The following is a 21,843-nucleotide window of genomic DNA, read 5'->3' as shown; positions in this document are numbered from 1 at the left end:
TAAAATAATATGAAATGTTTCTCCAGTTGGTCGATATTGTTGCTTCTAGATTGTGCCTTTCAATTTACAGAATTCCTTCAAAGTATGTTGTCTCCCAAAAACTTGTTTCCCTCATCTGAAATAAACAACTTGTAAATAGATTGATATTTTTCTGATGTCTGGACCCTTTATCAATAGGGGTTAAGGAAAATACAACCAGATGGTTCATTATATTGGTATAAATGCATTATCTGAGAATTTATATTTTTAAGTTTTGACTGCAAATGCACAACCATAACACTGGAATTGCTTCCATGTAATATAAATGAGCATAAAGATTTTTATGGAGTGCAAACTTATGAACTGAATCTGCTAGTGGAACAGCAAAATGCTGATTAATGCTGTATAAGTGCAGTTCATTATTAGTTCATGTTAACTAATGTAGTTAACTAATGTCAACTAATGATCCTTATTGTAAAGTGTAACCAAAATATTTTTGACATAAGAAAATTTAAATAATAAAAATTTTCATTATAGCATTTGGCTATTTTTTCATATAAATGCAATTTATGTTTCCTGAAATCACTGTGATTTTAATGACATTACATGTGTCAGAACACGCAAACTAAAAAAATGGTTTGCATTTGTATTTTTGAATCATGAAGATTTACAGTCTCACCTACTTTTCTCTAGAGAAGTGCCTTCTTCATGGATATTATATTATACTGCTGCTGCTTATGCTCCTGCCTGACTACTGCTGTGGCATTTATCAGAATGAATGAATATCTGCTGATTGTGGTGTTGAACAGTGACACCCTCTAAAAATCAAATCTGAACCTTTTTGAACCCTACATTAGTATGCAATTTACGAAAATTAATGATTACTACAGTTAAAAAACATGGTTATACACCTTTAAAAAATGATTCATGCAATTTACTAAATTTTTTTCTTTTTTTTGTTTAAATGAAGCTTAAAAGAGGGCAGCAGAGAAAACAAACCACGAGGATGGGCGGGGTCTTTTTTATTCTGTCCTTCATTTTAGATTTTATTTAATTAATTTAAATATGACTTTTAAAACTATACGTTTTGCAATTTTGAATAAAATTATTTTAATTAATTATTAAAATGTTAATATTTTAATTTATTAATTATTTACAAAATTATTTTAATATTATATATAATATTAATATTATTGATATGACGTAATCTGTTGAAGTTGTACATACCTTTATGTATTTTGAAAAAGAGAAATACCGTGCATCCGTTTTGTCTCGTTCCTAAACACTTTGCCATATCGCGAGATTTCCTCCAGCCAACGACTCCAGTGTCGACCGTTGCGCAGGCGCAGTGTTGTTTTAAAACATTTTCCTCAGTCTAGCCTGTCTCGCTAATAAAGAAACAATGGCGACAGCGGCGACTGCAGCGGGCGGAACGGGATCCGGAGGACCATCAGCCGGCCAAGCAGGCGCCGGATCTTCGATCGGACGGAAGAAAGACGGAGGACCGTCTTCTAAATATTGGGAGAGTTCAGAAACGGTGTCTCAACTGGAGACGGTTCGGCTGTGGATCGGGAAACATTATAAAAAGGTCTGCAGCTCGTGCGGCGTCGGTTGAATGGGGGAGCGCGCGCATCACACAATGGCTACAAGGAACGTTACGCGCGCTTGTTTACAGTTTACTCATCTTAGGAGTCGATTTTTCGATAGTGTTTAACCAAATTGGTTGTAAAGTTAATGTGTAGGCCCAAAACTGGCCTCATTACGGAAAAGTTTGGTTGTTAGGTTGATCGGAGTGGCAATGTTTTGGGCTGTTCAGTTAGCTAGCGTGCTAACATTAGTAATGATTGAGATGCGCGAGCTGCCATGATGTGGGCTAACGTTAACTCAAAATCTAGTGTGTTGTCTGTTTTGTAAGGGTTTTCACTATTTAAATAAAATGACTAGTCTACAAGCTAGCAGTCATAAGACTAGGTAAGCTGAATCCTGACGTGTTCCTTGCAAAATTCACAGTTTTTCCGCAGCACAGCGCACAATACTCTCAAATCATAATACTATGGTACTTACACAATTATATATGTTAGATACTGACTGATTACCTAAGTAATATACTATATTTACATATTTCTGACAGTTTGCACGTGGAAAATAGTGGTATTTACCCCAAACCATAGTTGTATTATTGTTGATGCTGTAGTTCTCTGCCCAACAAAAAAACAAAACATTCACACGTGGTTAAATCAACGTTTGCGTGCTAGTTGTGGATAATGGTTGCACAAGGCAGATTTTGCTTTCTAATAATATTTGTTGGGTGATTTGATCTCTTGGCAGTTTTTGTTTGAGGCTCATGCATCACTTCTATCATTTTTTGATCTGATTGTAATGACTGCTATAGATGTAGTATTGGCATATAAAAAATATGTGATGCTATTGATTTGTGTCTGACTCTGTTTTATTTTACAGTATGTCCAAACCGACTCTCCTACGTGCAAATCTTTGGCTGCGTTGGTGGTACAGTTGCTGCAGTTTCAAGAGGATGCATTTGGGCGTAGAGTCAGCAATCCTGCCCTTACCAAGCTACCAGCTAAGTCAATGGCTGCGTCCAAATTCCCACACCTGCGGTCTTTGCACTTGACTACTTGCATGGTGTATTTTCTGTATTTTGCTCAAGTATTCTGTTCTAGTGTGCGTGAAGATCCCATGCGTGCATGTAGAATTATTTAGGAAGTGTAAAAATGTCAGTCGAGTTAGTGGCAGCAGTTTGCACGAAAAAGTATTAGATTTTTTATTTAGGCTACTTAAAATATATTTTTAAAGTTTTTTTTAAAATGAACACATAAACACTGTAAAAAAAGCACCTGTGCATGCAGCTTTATTAAAGTTAATTGTTTATTCAGTAGTCTCTGAATGAGCGTCACAATTAATTTTGTTTCTAATGATGTGATAAAAGCAGTAACAAATGTTTTACAAAATAGATAACAATGTTTGCACCAATGCAGTGTGCAACACTTTCCATTTTGTTACCAAAATCTGTAATATCCATTTATTAACATCCAAATAAAAGTTTCGGTGACATCTCGCGAGGTTTGGGTAAAAGTCTCACAATTTATATCAAGAACACGGTGGGATATGCTTGGCCTTAATTAACACTTCGAATTCGTGGGTTAAGGGCACTGCACTTTGCCAATTTTAAGACATAAGACAGTCTTGCACACTTACTTCATGTCGCATGCACGCGCTGTCGAGTGGCAGAGAACGCGAGTGTGGCTATTTGGGCCCTGTCCCAAATGGCACACTCCGGACTTGTGGTCCTCCTCAGAGTCCACACTTTGATGACATCATAGACCCTTGATGCGAGTCCACGTGGGTGCACCGGAATCGTATTTTGGGACAGACTCAAGTGTCACGCCGAGTCTGGGAGGAGGAGTTGCCTGTAAGTGTGAACTCCTCCCTTCCGTCGTCAGATTGGTCTGATTGCTCTTTCGCAAGGACTTCTGGGTTGGTAAAGTGCGCAAAACCTGCTGCAGTGCGGGCTTCGCCGGAGACCACATCAAGGGGCAAAGGGGTGCTGATGAGCGGACTTCAAAGTGTAAAAAAGACAAATGGGACAACCTACGGACTCGTAGACTAGCGAGCACGCGCAATTTAAGGCCACAAGACCAAAGTCCACATGAAGTGCGCCATTTGGGACAGGGCCTTTGTGCAAATTGAGCACTTCATGTGTGTTATGCTATTACAGACAATGCACAATGGCACTATTCCGTATTAAAGGTGCCTTTTTTGTTCATTGCCATTCTAGGCTAAGAGCTTTCTGGATTTCAAACCTGGTGGAGCTCTTTGTCACATTCTTGGGTCTGCATACAAGTTCAAGAGTGAGCAGGGCTGGTGAGTTGGATCTTAGGAGGATAGATGGTGAAAAATGGGATGGGAAAATAATCCTAAATGTTATCTGTAATATAAATTCCTTTGTGTTCTTTCAGGAGGAGGTTTGATCTACAGAACCCATCCAGAATGGACAGAAATGTGGAGATGTTTATGACCATTGAGAAGACTCTTGTTCAGGTAGAGATCCTTCTTTTGGACTCCACAAGTATCTTGCTTATTATAGACTGAAATGTGTAAACTGAGCTTAAAGTATTGAATAGAGACCATTTATACTACCACTATACATATCTCATTGTCTTGTTCAGAACAACAGTTTGACTCGACCTATTGTGTTCATCGTGTCCGATGTGGAGCAAAAACAAGCCACTAAGCTTAAAGACATCATCAAGAGGCATCAGGTAAAAGAATTTCAGTCAGGTTTGTGTGAGTTACAGTCGATTAATCCGGGTTTTGAATGTCTTGTTTCATTCCCATCCTTAGGGAACAATCACTGAAGATAAGTCAAAGGCCACCCATATTATCTACCCGTCCCCGGCTCAGCAGGAAGAAGGTTGGGAAAGTTCCTTAATATGAATATCAACGACTGTCTTCTTTATTTTGATTTGATCTGATATTTGGTGTTTCATGTACCACCTAACCATGTACATTTCGGCTCTGCCTTTAAGAGGAGTGGCTGCGTCCTGTTATGCGCAAAGACAAGCAGGTGTTGGTTCACTGGGGTTATTACCCTGACAGGTTAGTAGTAATACACGTTAGTAGTAATGAATGATTTGAAAGGAATTGTGCTCCGAAAAATTTATTTTCTTTATTTTTAAATTGTATAACTGTGCAGACCAACTGTTTATGAAGTGCTGCATTTTGTATTTAAATTCTGCACATAATCCTTGCAGCTATGACACATGGGTATCAACAAGTGATGTTGATGCAGATGTTGAGGATCCACCGAGCTCTGAGAAACCATGGCGGGTGAGAAGCTTGTTTCAGTAAAAATTGCATTGTTGTGTTCAAAGACACCATACAATGTGACTATTGTTATTTGTATTGTAAGCGATTAAATATCCCATAATTTGCTCTGTACATTCTGTGTGATGCCCTTAGGTGCATGCTAAGTGGGTCATGGACACAGATGCCTTCAACGAGTGGATGAACGAGGAAGATTATGAAGTGGATGAGAACAAGAAGTCCTTGAGTTTCCGGCAGCGGATCTTCCCAGGGGAAGAAGTGGTAGGTCTCGTCATTGTCATTGAAGTGTCATTGTCTGTCAGTCATCCTCTCAAGCTTTTCCTTGCTACCTCACCCTCACGTGCCTCACCCTCCCGCATATTCCCTCAGCACTCCCCTCCCCCTTGTGTGTAAGATCGTTCCATTCTCTCATTCTCTCGCTCTTTCTCTCATCCTTCACCCCTCCATGGTTCTGATCAGTCTTCCCGTACACCCGATCGTAAGGACCGCAAGTCTCTGGTTGGTGGCAAAAAGAGAAGACGCTCTCCGTCCCCACCCAGCACCCCTGCGGAGTCTCGCAAGAAGGGCAAGAAAGGGTAAGTTTGCTCATTAAGACCAATGTATTGCTGTATCTGTTAAAACACAGCTTTTTTGCATTATGCAACACTTTGGTCCGTACCACCGGCGAACACGCGTCTGCTTCATACAGCGCAAGCTGCCTACTCAGTCATTCACGGTTTCTTCAAAAAACGCGAGCTGCACGTTTATCAGGCGCTTCTCACTGTGCGACCATCTTCGTTTACAGCAAGGCAGCGTTGCCAGATCCTCTGGCAACCTTTAAACTGTTTTTGCAGATTGATGTTTTTCTGTGGGTTAGAGATTGGAAGGATTTGGTTTATTAGTTGTTGGTATTTGATGCCTTTGGACTAATTTTAAATGGCCATTGGGCTGGTTTTGTTACATGGATCTGGCAACCCTGACAGGAAATTAGTAAAACTCTGTAGTAGTGTGTGGCTTTAGCACTTTTAAAGTACACTTCTACATGTGAAAACCCTAATTTAGTAAATATTTATGTTTTTATCCGATTGGTCAATTAATCGGAAAATATTCAAGTTTTAGGGCCAAGTATGCCCTCACTAGTTTTACATGCTAACTATTATTTTTGTATTAGTAATCCTGGACAGTGGAGGCGTCGTGGACATCAAAATGATGACGAGCAAGATGAAGACCTCACGAAGGACCTGGAAGATCCCTCCCCTGTGCCAGGAATGGAGGAGGTTGCATTGCCAAAAAATGGTCAGTCTTTATTATTAGGGATTAGTGTTGGGCTTTATTGTCCCTAGTGAGATTGCTGATACATGATAGTGTTGAGGTGTTTCAATATTTATTTGCTTATTTTTACTCATTTATCTATGATCATTGGTTTGGTGAGCAAAAAAAAGAAAACGGAAACTGCTTGACTTTTAAGGGCACTGGTAACTTACTGGCACTGGAACTTTGTTCTACTTGACACTAAAAAGTTTAAAATGTTATTAAATTGTTTCTAACATCACCGTTTTTGTCTTTCTGCCTGCAGTCAATCAGAAAAAAGACAATGAGAATACACCAGTGAAAGGGGGAACAGTCACTGATTTGGGTATTTACTGTTTATTGCTGACATAAAGATAACATGTATTGCTTAAGGCACTGTGAATGAATAAATTTGCTTTTTGTCTTAGATGACCAGGAAGATGATTCGGTAGCATCTGGTGGCAAGGTATAGTTTCTTATTTTAGTTTTATTTTATATAATTACGTCTATTTCTCGACATTAACATAGCCATAACAGCTGGCATGGTGTTTAAAAGAAAAGAGAAAAAACAGCCTGTGCCTTTAATCAATACCTTATTTGTAAAATACTCTAAGCAAATATAAATGTATTTTAGTACCATTGCTAGTGAGTGAAGACTAAAGTAATGTTCAATTTATATGTGACAGGAGGATGACGAACAAGGCAAAATGGAGATCAATCGTCTGATTGACTCTGAGGACAACGTGACTGAGCAAACCCATCACATTGTTATCCCCAGCTATGCCGCCTGGTTTGACTACAACAGGTAAAATTCACCAATAATAGCATAGCTAACAATCCAGTTAAACTCTGACAAAATTAGGTTCCTTCCTAAATTATTTCTCATTTCATATCCTTTTCCACTTGGAAATAAGTCCCATTACAGAAGTTAAATATGTTTATTTTAAATCTATTTTGGTTGTTAATTTACTAGTAAAGACTATGTTTTAAAGCAGTTATTGAAATTCTCTTGCAGTATACATGAAATTGAAAGACGTGCCCTGCCAGAATTCTTCAACGGCAAAAACAAATCTAAGACTCCAGAGATGTAAGTTAATGCTTTTTGATCTAAAGGTGCAGTCAATCGGGTGTTTTTATTGTTTTATACTGTTGACTGAGGTCTACTTATTACGTTCGCTTGGTTTTTACATTCAAAAACATTAAAAGCAATATTTTATAGGCTATTTTTATACCCTAGTTTTTGGAGTTAATGTGCACTGCTATGATTGGTAAGTGTTTTTTTTTTTTTTTTTTTTGTTGCAAACTAAACCTTTTTATTCTGTAGATACTTTTGAAAAGGGTTTTAATCAAGTGAATCCAAACATAGTTCTAAGATTTTTAGAGGAAATTAAATGTAAACATTTTTCTAGTCTCACTTTTTTTAAATAACACTTTATTCCCGCCATGAATATAGCCTTAGAAGTTGGTATGGCGTTTAAAAGGAAAGAAAGAAACTAGCTCAGCTTCTCCGTCATTACATGTGGGGAATTTGTTCTGAAGGCTTCCAATGTGGAAAAAAGGAGGTATTAAGCAGTATACGTTCAAGTCGTAAGATGTTCTAATCACTTATGTTCTAAGACATGATACACATAAATAACAATGCGCATGGACCTAAAAATTAGCGTTAACACCATGGTAAGCTCACATTAGAATCTAAATCGATTGACTGTGTTTTCAAACCGCAGCTGTCTTGACCACACCGTAATACCAAGGATGCCATAGTGTGTGGCAGCGTGGTTAGTCCTTATCTTTGTGGTTAGACACGGATGTTACACACAACCAGGACATATCAAATAGGGCTGTGCAAAAAACCGCCTGCAATTCTCATGCGCGTTTCATCAGTAAAGCCGGTTCCTTGATTAGTAGTAAATCACCATCAGCTGCTTTCAGATGGAGCCGCATTTACTACACAGAGTCCAGCATTGACCTGTGGCTTGTTCGCTCAATGTTTTACCCACGTGAGCTGGAACTTCTTTAAAAATGAACCTCAAACATGCATTCCCTAATATTAGATTTCAAGGGAAGGTTATGCAGTGACAATTTTTTACAGTCTTCAACGACATGTTTGTTGTTTAGACGCCATTTGTTTTTTGCAGACTTCGGTTGCCCCGTCTACTAGTAAACTTTATGTCAAGGCAGTGTTTAAAAAAAATCAACTACTATGTCATAACTAGGTACCTTACAGAACCTGGCGTTTTCTGAGTTTGGTGTCAATAACAGTTCGTATTTCAGTAACAAGAACTGAAAACGTCCTAAAGCGTACAGGTTGTTCGTTCAAGTACAATGAGAAAGAAACGCTCAAGTTAAAATGTATTCCTTAATTCACTGCTTCTTTAAACTCTCCTCAAAACATAAGTGTGACTTTATATCGTCGCTGCCTGATGAAACTCACGTATGTCCAAAACGGTAACTTTTCAGAAAGTGAAAAAAACATCGTAAATCAAAAGCAGTTGAATGTAGCGTTGTCATACTTGGTACGGCATATTTACATGTAACCATATTCTTGCCAGTGTCATGATATAATCCACATTTGACCAAAATTGAGTTTAAATGGACATGCGTGCATATTTTACAGTAACTTTGATCGATACGCGTTCTTCCGATCATTAATTAGAATGGCCAAGTCGCGTTTCGTATTGACAGATGAATACGCTCAGTTTATTAAATAGCCTACGTCTTAGTTAAATACGCTTACTTTATTTAATATTAATTATAAGTGTATTAAATGTCTCTTGCAAACCATTAAGGGACAATGAATCAATACACTGACATGGTAATGCTACACAACATGGGCGTCAGTTTGTGTTGAAAAGTGGTGGGGACAAAAGATCTTATAAAACATTACTGCAGGACGGGAAAAATATTGAATAACGCGCATCAAAAATGGGCATAGCGTAGGCCAGTCAACAACAAGAAAATACTCAGCATAAATGTATAAACCCTCAACAATGTCGAATGCACACATCACACATGTAACAGTCCCTGCAACAACAGCTCAACCGAACAATGCCAAAGCACCATACCATAGAAAACAGCAGCGCGTTTAATAAATGATTACAATTAATTTCATTACATATGTACAAGAAAACACACCATAAGGATACAACGCAACATATGTGACCCTGGACCACAAAACCAGTCTTAAGCATCGCTTGATTTTTCAGAACATTTTAACCAAATGCTTTCAAAAAGTGGTGGGGACATCCCCAGCGTAAATATCACCAATGCTAGACAGATACTTTGTTTGCACAGTCCTACCGTAATTAAGTAACTCCTAGATGTTAGTCTGGCGTCCGGGGGAAACGTTTACCTCGAAGGAAAGTCATTGTCATTTTTATTCGGCTATATCCAGTGCTGTGGTTCGATGAAACTTTATGAGACCGGCGAGATGCTTCACAGGCGGAAGATATGCGGCGTGATTGACAGCTTTGACACCAAACGGGTACGTGAAAATCAAATGACATGATTTCACAAGTTTTCATTGGCCATTTAGGTATGTGACGCATACTGTATATGGAAATGAACCTGGACATTCAATCTGTCAAAAAATCTCAAAATCGGCAAAATGAACATACGTGAGTTTCATCGGACAGCGACGATATGAGTACCACATTAAAGAGCCTATGATAAATCAGTTGCTGTTTTATACTTAAAGCTCACATAACACACGCTGTTTTTGCATTTCTGATCTCAATCTGGAGTACCTATAGAGTAGTATTACATCCTTTATATCCCCGAAGAGTCTTTAGATTAATCAGATTTCTAAGAGAAAGATTAGCTTTACCGAATCTTTCCGATAACGTACGAAAAAATGAAGGAGGAGTTACTACCGCGGGAAGAGCGAGTACAAGTCATGCAACACTATACAACACTGTTTAACTTATGATTCACTACATGTTAGTGTCATTTATAAAATATTCACGCACCTATTTCCAACATAAGACAGAAGTCTTACCGCATGCAACTCATGACCCGGTTGGGAAAATCCACCGCATCAAACCCACACGCAAAACTCAGCTGCTACCCCGGATTATAAACTATATCCATTGTTTCCATAAGGCTGTCTTTCTTCTCCTTACATCCAAAAACACATTTCTTCTTCCGTGCCATTGTTGTGTTTTGAAATTAAACAAAGCTGTGTCGCTTGATTTGATGTTTGCAAGTTCTAGTGTCTCCCGCTGATTGACAGGTGGGCGGAGTTTTCTGGGGAAGTGATGCGTATAGAAACCCCTGAAACGTCAGCTGGACCTGTAATCGAAATAAACCTTTCAGAAACTTGTATGAACCCTGGCGAAGTGCATTCGGCACAGAAATACTCTGTAACACGCCCAACTGCTTTTTTGACACTTTGCCTACGTTTAGCATGAGGACACAACTCTATAACTGTGTTAATAGTTCAGAATACATGAAATGCCTTTGATCCACCCCTTTAAGAATCTTTATAACCGCCCTGACTGTTATTTCCTTATTTTTCACATTTTCATTAGATATCTTGCCTATCGTAACTTCATGATTGACACCTACCGGCTGAATCCTCAGGAGTACCTGACCTCCACCTCCTGCAGGAGGAACCTCACTGGAGATGTTTGCGCAGTCATGAGGTAAGAATTCACAATCGTGGTCTGTTGTGCTGGTTATTTAGGTTTGTCGTATTTACCGGTCTGTTTCTCCCAGGGCTCATGCCTTCCTGGAGCAGTGGGGATTGGTGAACTACCAGGTTGATGCAGAGAGTAGACCCCTCCCTATGGGGCCACCACCAACCCCACATTTCACTGTGCTAGCTGATACTCCCTCTGGTTTGGTACCGCTGCACCACCGCCCCCCGCAGGTGAGGCTGAATGACTATCCAACGCATCTTATGGTCCTGTTAGTTGATTTAAAGGGATAGTTCACCCAAAAATGAAAATGATGTCATCATTTACTCACTCTCACGTTGGTACTAAACTGTAAACCTTTCTGATGATATTTTGAGAAATGATTAAACCGTTCGTGAGGTCAATACATAGTACTCTTTTCCTACTATGGAAGTAAATGGTGCTCAAAAACGATTTAGTTACAAACATTCCTCAAAATATCTTCTTTTGTGTTCATCCGAACAAAGAAATTTATACAGGTTTGTAACAACGTGAGAGTGCCTTCACTGAAATTCAGACCTATCAACTTGATGTTCCTAGCGCCATGGTGCAATATCATAAAGTCTGTGTTGTTTTCTGCAGGTTCCTCCTGCCCAGCAGATGATGAATTTCCCAGAAAAGGGCAAAGAGAAGCCAATCGACCTGCAGAATTTTGGTCTTCGTGCAGATATATACTCAAAGAAAAATCCCAAGGCAAGTACCTCCTGTTGATGGTAGCTGCTGTGACTTTTACTTTATTTCATAACTCAACATGTGATCGTTTGCTATGTTTGATTTACAGGTTAAGGGAGCTGCTGGTGGCAGAGAGTGGACTGAGCAAGAAACTTTGCTTTTACTGGAGGTAAGATCAAATTTGTGGCACCACCATCTTTTTATCTTTCTTTTTGTACAATTTTCTAATATTAAACCTCTCTTTGCATTTCTAGGCTCTGGAGATGTACAAAGATGACTGGAATAAGGTTTCGGAGCACGTGGGCAGCCGCACGCAGGACGAATGCATCTTGCACTTCCTGCGGCTGCCAATAGAAGATCCATACCTGGAGAGTTCGGAGGCATCACTAGGCCCTCTGGCCTACCAACCAATTCCTTTCAGCCAATCGGGAAATCCTGTTATGAGCACCGTTGCATTCCTCGCCTCTGTGGTGGACCCGCGTGTGGCAGCAGCTGCTGCCAAAGCAGCTCTAGGTATGTGTGTCTCACACTTAAAGGCACACAAGGCAAGCCTGAGTATTATTTCTCTACTAGCTCCCCCTAGTGTCTGGGAGTAAATGCGTTCTATATCTGAGACTATACGAGACTGAAGGACACCGGGTCGGATACAGCGAACTTGCAAGTGGGGTATTCTTCCTACAGATGGTAGGGGCGGGCGAGAGAGTCTTCATTCGTCATGTAATGAGTCATTTAACCATATACCGACTTACGAAGATGATTTATTAAAATAAAAATGCTGCCTTGTGTCCCTTTAATCTGAATGCGAAGGGTAGTGCATTGTGTTATCTGTGCAAAAGGTCACAGGTTTGATCTCAGGTATTGCAGTGTATACCTTGTAAATCACTGTATGTCGCTTTTCTAAATGTGTTTTAATGTTAATCTTGGCTATTGTGTTTGCAGAGGAGTTCTCACGTGTACGTGAGGAGGTGCCAATGGAGCTGGTTGAGGCTCACGTGAAGAAGGTCCAGGAGGCAGCACGCAGCACGGGGAAAGTGGACCCCTCGTTTGGTCTTGAGAGCAGTGGTATTGCTGGCACCGCCCCTGATGAGCCAGAAAAGACAGGTTACTACTTTACAATATTAAAATCTGGGTATACGTTTTACAGGGTTCCTACGGGTCCTTGAAATCCTTAAAAGTTTGTGAATCTGGGGGAAAAATTGCAAGGCTCTGGGAAGTTTTTTGAAAATATACATGCATACATACAGGTCATTGAAAGTGCTTAAATTTATTTTATGCAAGAAGTTTTCTTAAAAAAAGAAATCCATATTATTCCCTGTGTAGTGTAGGATAATATCATAAACATTCTAGACTTTTTAAGCACACGTGCTAAACTGTTCGCTTTAAATGCTTATATTTTCTGTATGCGAATGTTGATTCATACCAAAATGCTTTTTTGAATAGTTGTGTTTGACACATGAAAAACATCTCGGGTTACTTATGTAACTGTTGTTTCCTGATAAGGGAATGAGACGCTGTGTCTCCCTTGCCATACTTCCTGCTTCCCTGTAACGCCGTCTTTGACAATATTTCAGATAGCGATATACTTCCTGGCTCCCGCGTCACCCTGTCTTTGTCGTTAAGCCTCACCATTGGTTGAATTTGATATACACATTCAGACGCGCTTACCCCTGGAGGCGTCCCCAAAGTGTCACCGCAGTGATGCAGCGTGAGTTCCCTCCAAAAGGAACTGTATCAATGTATCTTAAAAAGTAACACGATGTAACCTTGCTGTCACTTGAAATGTGTCCCCACGTTTAGTCCTTGAATTTGAGGGTATTGGACCTGGAAAGTCCTTGAAAGGTCCTTGAATTTGAAGTTAACTAAGGTGTGGGAATATCATCATATTGTTCAATACAAGCAGGATTGAAGAATCCTGAAGTTAAAGTGTCTGCATTGTCATTTTATCCACTGCCACCAGGTGGCATCAAATCGGTACATTTGTGCACCATCAGATACAACAGGGTTTGTGAAGAACTCGTTGACCCTCCTGATCAGATGTGAATGGGTTTGTCGTAATGGAGATATATAGGATTGGGACAAATTAAGGATATGTGCTGGTGGAAAGCTTTATCCCATGCACACACCTGGATAGTTTATGTACGAAACATATTGTGTGTTATATTTGTGCATCTGATTGCAATGGTTGCCCGTGGCTCAATGCAGCGCTGGCAGATGAGGCGCAGACTTGGGAGGGGGTGAAACTGGGTCAGTTAAGTTTGACCTAGTGTGACACTGTGTGCCAGCATTGGCTTTGCTACACACACGCACCTTATCACTAAAAGCTCACAAAACGGCACACTTAAGCTGCTATTTCTTTTTCCATATGCGTCTATTTTCCAGATTCAGTCATAATGCTCAGTTTGTTCGTAAGGTCGTCACGGTCCCACTATGTCATGCTGTGGTTTCTTATCTAATGGCTGGTGGTTTTCCTTTGTTGTGTGCACTGTCAGGTGCTTTATAGTTCAGCGTATTTGGTCGACATAGGCCTGGCACAGTGTGTACTCATGCGTAGCTATGATCGCTCACTGATAGTTGACCCCTGTATGCCCGTAGCTCACCATAGCACTATTAACTTTACAGGGTCGAAATCTGATTTTATTCCCTGTCAATCAGGTGTTTTTGAAAATGAATTAAAATGTTTTAATTCTGGAAATTAGCATTTTTATTCTTAAGGCTTTACTCGCATTGTTGCTGAACTTATTTTACACTTTCCTGATTTCATATGTGTGGTGCCATTTGAAATTAATTTTAATAATGATTTTATTGTCTTAACAGAGACAACAGAGACTGAGAAGACTGAAACGGACTCGGACTCCCAGCAGCCCGAAAAGGTCAGCTTTGGACTTGCCCCTAGCAGGCAAATTCTAGGATACTGTGATTCTTGTTATACAGTCCCCTAAATGTTTGATTTCTGATTCAGGCGGAGTCGAAAGATGAAGTCGAGAAACCTAGCGAGTCTGAAGAGAAGCCGGCAGAGGGAGAAAATGAAAAGAAAGAAACAACAGAAAAGACTGAACCACAGGATGAGGAAGAGAGTGATGGGGGAGAAACCAAGACAGCAGGTACAGATAATGAAAGCCAAATTTGTTCTGGATTCACATATGGTGCTTTTCCATTGCATAGTACCCCACGGTTTGGTTTGGGTCAGCTCACCTCACTTTGGCTTGGTTAGCTTTTCTGTCGAGTTTAGTAACACTTTGGAGTGGGAGGGATTATAGGCGTGTCGAGATATTTGCGCTCCCTACTGCTGTGACATTTATTTCTCAGTCCGCCACAAAATTAAAATTGACCACCACAAATAGATGTTTGCACATCGCGTTTATCACTACCTGTTTCACATGACAGTTTCTGTACAAACACCCATAGCGTCAGTCGACGCTCTCCGCTGAGCCTCATTTAAGTTGCATTTAAGCATATATGCAGACGTGCGCATCGCGAATGTTCCGCCACAAACTGCAAGTCTGGGAAAAAACTGTTATGGTGTTCCTGATTCTCAATCTGTAGATATTGTTCATCGCTAAAAGGGAATTTGGAAACTTACAGCATAGCACAGATGACAACAGGTTTACTCGAGACAGCGCAATCTACCATGAAGGTAAAGCTAATCTTTTACATTATAGCGATGACACTGCTAGTGACGATTCTCTCAGACCAATCAGTGATCTTCAGTGTTTTCGCATCATGTTTTGGTATCAGCTCGGGTCACTTGGAACCCCAACCGAGGAGGTACTAAAAAAGTATTGGGTACTACTAGGGATGCACCGAAATGAAAATTCTTGGCCGAAAACCGAAAAAAGGAAACCAAGGCTGAAAAACCGAAACACAGAAATAAATTATTATGCCAATTATTAGTACAATTGCATTTATGGCTATCACTGTGTACTAACTTTACTAGGGGTGTGTGACGAATAAAAAAACTCACAGTTCGGATCACATTACAGTTTTTGAGGCACAGATCAGATTATTTTTCGGATCAGCAAAAAGGTGGGAAAAATCTAATAAACAATAAAGGAATTGCAAACATTTATAAAAAAGAACAAAGTTGTACATTAATAAGGTCTGAAATTAGCATTTTAACACAACTGAATGCTATCTTCACATATTATCTGTTCTGTTGTCAGACATATAGTGGCGTTTTCCCAGACAGGGATTAGACTAGTCCTAGACTAAAATAAATATAAGAGCTGTCCAAACTGAAAACATCTTGTACTGACATATCTTTAAATACATCAGTGCCTTTAGTTTGTCCTCAAAATGCACACAAGTAATGTTTTTAGTAAGGCATGTTTGTTTAAACGAATTATATTTCCTAATTAAACTAAGGTCTAGTTCTGGCTTAAGCTAATCTCTGTCCAGGAAACCACCCCAAAGACTATTAAAATAGTGACTAAACATGACCCAATAACCTTGTGTTTAATCCAACCAGCTGTTACTTTAACTACTAAGTTACTAAAATCTTGATTTATAAACGCAACATCGCAGACAATTCAGCGCAAATTACAAAATTGCCATTACACAGAGTTACTACAGAAGGCGTGCGCGGGCATAGGAGAGAGAGAGCTCGCGCACAAGCACATAGAGAACCAGTGTGTGTGGGGAAAACACTGCTAACCTTTCATGATAAACTCGAATCAGTCGTCTTCTCTGTCAGTAACATCTGACGTTTACGTGAAAATGCAAGTACACAGAGGAATCCGCATGGAAAACACATCCAATTTATAATTCTTTCACTCAGTGTCATGTATGAGAGGCGCTGTCTAGGGGCTTCACGCACAGAGAGAGAGAGAGAGCATGCACAAGAGAGGCACCACCGAGCGCTCACAACAATAAATGAAGCCGTTTTAAATGAAAATAAAAATGTAAATGTTGCGACCATTGTTGATTTTGTGGCGCACACAAACAAATAAGTGCATGGATAACACTGCCAGGAGCAGAAGCCGCCATTACGCGAGATTAATGTAAACAGCGTGACGCGTCGCGTAGTCGACATAATCGATGACGTCGACGCGTCGTTGCAGCACTATTGAGCACGAAGGGGAGGGGTGGGAGACGACTGATCACCGTGAGTGAAACCCAAGCGCTAGCGCACAGATGGGAGGGGCGCGGTTGACATTCATTTTCGGTTTATATTTTCGGCTGGATTTTTTATTTCGGCCCGAAACCGATAATGCCATTTTCGGCCAAAATTTTCGGCGACCGAAATTTCGGTGCATCCCTAGGTACTACGTACTGCACCCAGTGGAAAAGCCCCCAAAAGTAAGCTGACCCGACCCAAACCGTGAGGTACTATGCAATGGAAAAGTGCCAATAGGCTCGTCTGTTGCTTAGTTTGTCATGTCTAGAAAACAGATGAACATCCCTTTAAGACCTGCTAAACAAAATGGCACATTGACATGTCATGAACAATACATATTCAATATAAAAATGCCTGGCTTAAATAAAATTGCATTGTGCATTGTGTGGAAGGTGACGTTTTAAATGACTGCCATTTTAGAAAAAGACAAAGAGGAGGCCATGGAGACCACAGAGGAAGGAAAGGATGAAGAAGACGAGCAGGAACAGGAGGAAAGAAAGAAGCTGGAGCTGGATATCGGAGAGGGCAACATCGCCACCGCTGCGGCAGCCGCTCTGGCATCTGCTGCAACCAAAGCAAAGGTACCGCATTTAATCCGAGAGCAGCTCGGACTGCCGGAGGGAATTTTTTGATTTGTGAGCTTTATGCTGCTGGTTTCAGTCTATAATTTTTTTTTATCATGACAGTTAAGTTAATTTCATTTATCGTCTGTCTGTGTCTCAGCACTTGGCTGCAGTGGAGGAGAGGAAGATCAAGTCTCTCGTGGCTCTGCTGGTAGAGACTCAGATGAAGAAGCTGGAGATCAAACTCAGACACTTTGAGGAGCTGGAGACCATCATGGACCGCGAGAAGGAAGCTGTGAGAAAGCTTTTTTGAACAAGTCATATTTGCTCTAATATCAATTTTTTTTTTAAGAGACTTGATTGTCATGAATATGGCACAAATTTCAGTTAAAAGAAATCTTAAAGGAATAGTCTACTCATTTTCAATATTAAACTATGTTATTACCTTAACTAAGAATTGTTGATACATCCCTCTATCATCTGTGTGCGTGCACGTAAGTGCTGGAGCGCGCTGCGACACTTCGATAGCATTTAGCTTAGCCCCATTCATTCAATGGTACCAATCAGAGATAAAGTTAGAAGTGACCAAACATCAACGTTTTTCCTATTTAAGACGAGTAGTTATACGAGCAAGTTTGGTGGTACAAAATAAAACGTAGTGCTTTTCTAAGCGGATTTAAAAGAGGAACTATATTTTATGGCGTAATAGCACTTTTGGGAGTACTTCGACTCGGCGCAGTAACACCCTCCCTCTCCCATTATGAGAGTGAGACAGGAAGGGGAGCGGACTTTTCAGGCGAGTCAAAGTACTCCCAAAAGTGCTATTAGGCCATAAAATATAGTTCCTCTTTTAAATCCGCTTAGAAAAGCGCTACGTTTTATTTTGTACCACCAAACTTGCTTGTATAACTACTCGTCTTAAATAGGAATAACGTTTATGTGTTTGGTCACTTGTAACTTTATCTCTGATTGGTACCATTGAATGAATGGGGCTAAGCTAAATGCTATCGAAGTGTCGCAGCGCGCTCCAGCGCTTACGTGCACGCACACAGATGATAGAGGGATGTATCAACTCTACTTAGTTAAGGTAATAACATAGTTTAATATTGAAAATGAGTAGACTATTCCTTTAATGGTCCTAAAATAAGACCTTTTTCTTTACATAATACAGCCAATAAAGTCTCTTTTTGTGTCAAGCAGTGATGCAGAAGCTGCTAATTAGTTGTGAGTTACACCCTCATTGTATTGTGATGCAGTTTTAATAGTGACAATGAAGAGCATTCTGGGAAAAAGATGATTTTTATTGCCATTTAATCAGAGTCAGTGAAAACCGTACCCATAAAATTCATTGGTGCGAATATAGCATCTGAATTTTATTTGTATCCTGCAGTCTTGTCTCTGCACACCAGGGGCGCTCTTCGCAAAACACCCAAGAGCTCCACAGAATGCTTTAGCAAATATAGTAACCCAATTTAACCACTGTAAATAGTGCATGAAGGACATGTCTCTGTATAGCCAAGCACAGTGGCATTTTTATTCTCTTCCAGTGTCCACACATTCACTCAATGTCTCTCTGAATTTAAGCTTCTAGAGAATTAGCTAATGCTCCATGCATTTCCTGAGTTTTTTCATTACTGTAGCATCCAATGTAAATATCCAGATGTTGACTAGAGTCACTAGCATTGTATGCAGTCCAATCAAATAATTTAATGTCACGTTCCATCAAGATCTGACTTTTAAACTCAAGTTTGATCTCTCCATCTTTAGCTGGAGCTCCAGAGACAGCAGCTCCTGACCGAGCGACAGGCGTTCCACATGGAGCAGCTGAAGTATGCCGAGATGAAGGCTCGTCAGCAGATGGAACAGCAGGCGGCCGCAGCAGCGCAGCAGAACGCAGGAGGACATCACGGACCTCCCCCACACGGCCCACCTACGGGCATGCACCCAGGACATCCTGGGCACCCCGGTCCCGGATATCCCCCCATGCACCACCCCATGGGTCCCCATCACGGCCCTCAGACAGGTCAGCACTTCTGAAAAGCTTGGCGAATATTCGTTTTGCGTCTTGTGCCTTTCACGTCAATACATGTCTCTTGTTGCTTGATGCAGGACCAATGGTTGGACCTGGTCAGCCCATGCCAGGCCGGATGATGCCTGGACCTCCTCCAATCGGCCCCCCACAGGGTGGCATGCCTCCCATGATGGGACCTCGACACCCCGGACCACCCAACGGCATGTGTGAGTATGCTTTCAGTTTTGTTATCCAAACTTTTTTTGGTTAGTTTTTATAGCTTATTGACACCACTTTCTGTTGCACTCCTTACAGACCTAGGTCCTCCACCTCCTCACCCTGCACAGCCTGAAGGGATGCCTCCTGTCCCAGTGGGACCTCCTGCATCTGCACCCACTTCTCGAGCTGCTGAAAATTAAAATATTTCCCCATCCTCACACACGTACACACACGCATTCAATCGAGCATTCAAATTTTACTGTTTAAATCCCAAATTAAACCAACACACAGACCTGCTGTTATCTCCCTCTGTCGATTGCCTTGCTGATGGGTGGGTCATCTCTAAAGCTTCCTTTTCCCCAGCTAAGCACTCGCCTCTTAGTTGTTCTCACACGCTCAGGGCGCAAAGTCCAGGAGTGCCGTTGTTTCTGGATTTCTTGGCTAGTATTAGCATTGGATACTGTTTCTTTCTGTGATCTCGTAGACCGTTCTGCTGCTAACGCTAACAGGCTCCTGTGTTTGAGGATGTTGTTGCCGTCTGGCTCCTCCTTGTAATGTGACTGATGGAATAATATGTGTATATTGTGCTAATTCATGTAAGCTAAACCATCTGAGACCAGCCCTGCTGTGATTTGGTGGTCTAGCTCCCTCTTTGAGAACACACTGTAGTTACGAGCCGTTCGGCAGTCATTCTTTCCCACAGGCCTGTGATGCGCAAAGAACCAGATCTCGCCACCGCCTCGCGTTTATGGTGCAGTATTCATTTCAACAGGTTCCCAGCGGCTTTCTAGAGCTTCCTTTTAAATTTGCACCCTCGTCTTGCTATGAATCTACCTCGCCGGTCCAATCGCTTTCCATGTGTGCACGGTGTGCGTTTAACTGCATCGCTCAGACTTGCTTTACGGTCCTCGGCTTGTTAACACCGCTCACTCAGTCCCGAGCACTGTATTTCCCAAAAAGGAAATAATGATTTTAGAGATGTACCCGCACACGCAAACCTTTTTTTGGCTTCATACGCAGAACGCACCATATGGCAAACATCATTCGTTGGTGAAAATGGTATCACACTGAAATGGTGGAGGAAGGAACTTCGCTTGTTTTAGGTGTAGATGGCTCTTTGTGCTCCTCCCTTAGGTGCTAACCGAATAGCTGCCCTGCCTCGCTCTACCTCTCTCACTTTACTACCTCTTTTCTCTTTCCTTTTCTTTCTACGGCTGTTATCTCTCTTTTGTGTGTGCCCATGTGACTGCTGCATTACTGCTGTGTGGAGGCTGTCGTCCTCTTCCTCCTCAGGTGAACCAAGCCCTTCTTCATCACGGCCCACCCCGCTACACTACACGTGCCCGCACACACACATACACGGATACACATTTTCCTCTTCCAAAATATTCCAGGCTGTATATCACAGGAGATAGGGGTGATTCCCTGCCCTCCCATCCCCAATATATATCTTTTATTGCTTTTTATTTTATGGTAATGTATTTTTAAGAAAATAAAGTTTGTGTAGACTCAGTTATCTCTGTTCTTGGATGTTTGTAGCGTTCTCTTGATTTTTACCCGGCACATTGATACTGAGACCTGAACACTGTCAAATAAAGTGGGTTTTTGTACGACTGCGTATAGTTTGTATATGTATACAGTATGCAGCCAAATGAAAATTAATCCCTTTTCATAGAATTTGTGTTTTAGTAACAAATTTTTTCAAAAACATATATGCAATTTTTTTTGTTGTCTTTTTGTAATTCACGTTATTTGATGAGAAAATCAATTATAATGAATAATGTCACCATGCAAATATTGATGGTTGAATAATTGGCTTTTTTTAATTAATTTACATTGTGAGAAATGACCTCCCAGCTGAAAGTGCACTAAAATACACTTTGTTACCCTTAGCAAATGTACTATTTTCACGCGCTAGTTTTACTTAATATACAAATAGTTTTTAAAAACCATGCTGAGTTAGCAGCGTTGGGGCAAAAGGGGACACACCCAGCTATTGGGTTAAAGTAACCCCCCAAAATGTTTAAATTTAAAACCACCAATGGCTTAAAATAACCCTGCATAGGTTAATTTTTTTTAGTCTATTGTTGTCAAAATTATTAAAATAATGTGAGATGTAATGAGGATTCCTATTTAATTTATAATCTCCCTGGATATGTAATGCGAAGATTTTTTTAAATATTTTATATATATATATATATAAAATGAATGTTAAAAATAAATTTATTGGTAAACAGAATAAAAAGATTTTCTGCATTAGAGTCAATGGGGCGGTTTCCCGGACCAGGATTAGCTTAATCCAGGACTAGGCCTTAGTTTAATTAGGAAATATAACTAGTTTTAACAAACATGCCTTACTAAAAACATTGACTATGTGCATTTTGAGTAAAACAAAGCACTGATGTATTTTAAGATATGTAAGTGCAAGTTGTTTTCAGTTTGGAGAGCTCTTAAAAGTGTTTAAGTCTAGGACTATTCTAATCCCTGTCTGGGAAACTG

General features: G+C 40.5%; 1 protein-coding gene across 2 annotated transcripts; it reads left to right on the top strand.

The window, feature by feature from the left end:
* Positions 1-1,329: 1,329 nt before the first annotated feature.
* Positions 1,330-20,856, top strand: smarcc1a (SWI/SNF related BAF chromatin remodeling complex subunit C1a). 2 transcript variants are annotated; one of them, XM_055211026.2, is made up of 28 exons: positions 1,330-1,567; positions 2,440-2,559; positions 3,776-3,861; positions 3,957-4,038; positions 4,167-4,259; positions 4,342-4,411; positions 4,527-4,596; positions 4,752-4,827; positions 4,960-5,085; positions 5,308-5,399; positions 5,975-6,099; positions 6,380-6,439; positions 6,522-6,559; positions 6,780-6,898; positions 7,109-7,180; positions 10,620-10,733; positions 10,807-10,960; positions 11,349-11,459; positions 11,548-11,607; positions 11,693-11,951; positions 12,378-12,539; positions 14,253-14,308; positions 14,398-14,539; positions 16,972-17,132; positions 17,275-17,409; positions 18,882-19,137; positions 19,224-19,352; positions 19,441-20,856. In XM_055211026.2, exons 1-28 carry the CDS (start codon positions 1,382-1,384, stop codon positions 19,542-19,544), a joined length of 3,258 nt encoding a protein of 1,085 aa, XP_055067001.1. In that variant the 5' UTR covers positions 1,330-1,381; the 3' UTR covers positions 19,545-20,856. The 2 variants fall into 2 exon arrangements, with proteins under 2 accessions (XP_055067001.1, XP_055067000.1); XM_055211025.2 differs by having other exon boundaries at positions 1,331-1,567; positions 5,284-5,399.
* The last annotated feature ends 987 nt before the right edge of the window (positions 20,857-21,843 follow it).

This window comes from Misgurnus anguillicaudatus, chromosome 10, assembly GCF_027580225.2.
Source record: "Misgurnus anguillicaudatus chromosome 10, ASM2758022v2, whole genome shotgun sequence".
NCBI lineage: Eukaryota > Metazoa > Chordata > Actinopteri > Cypriniformes > Cobitidae > Misgurnus > Misgurnus anguillicaudatus.
This window is presented reverse-complemented; position numbering and strand designations above follow the sequence as displayed.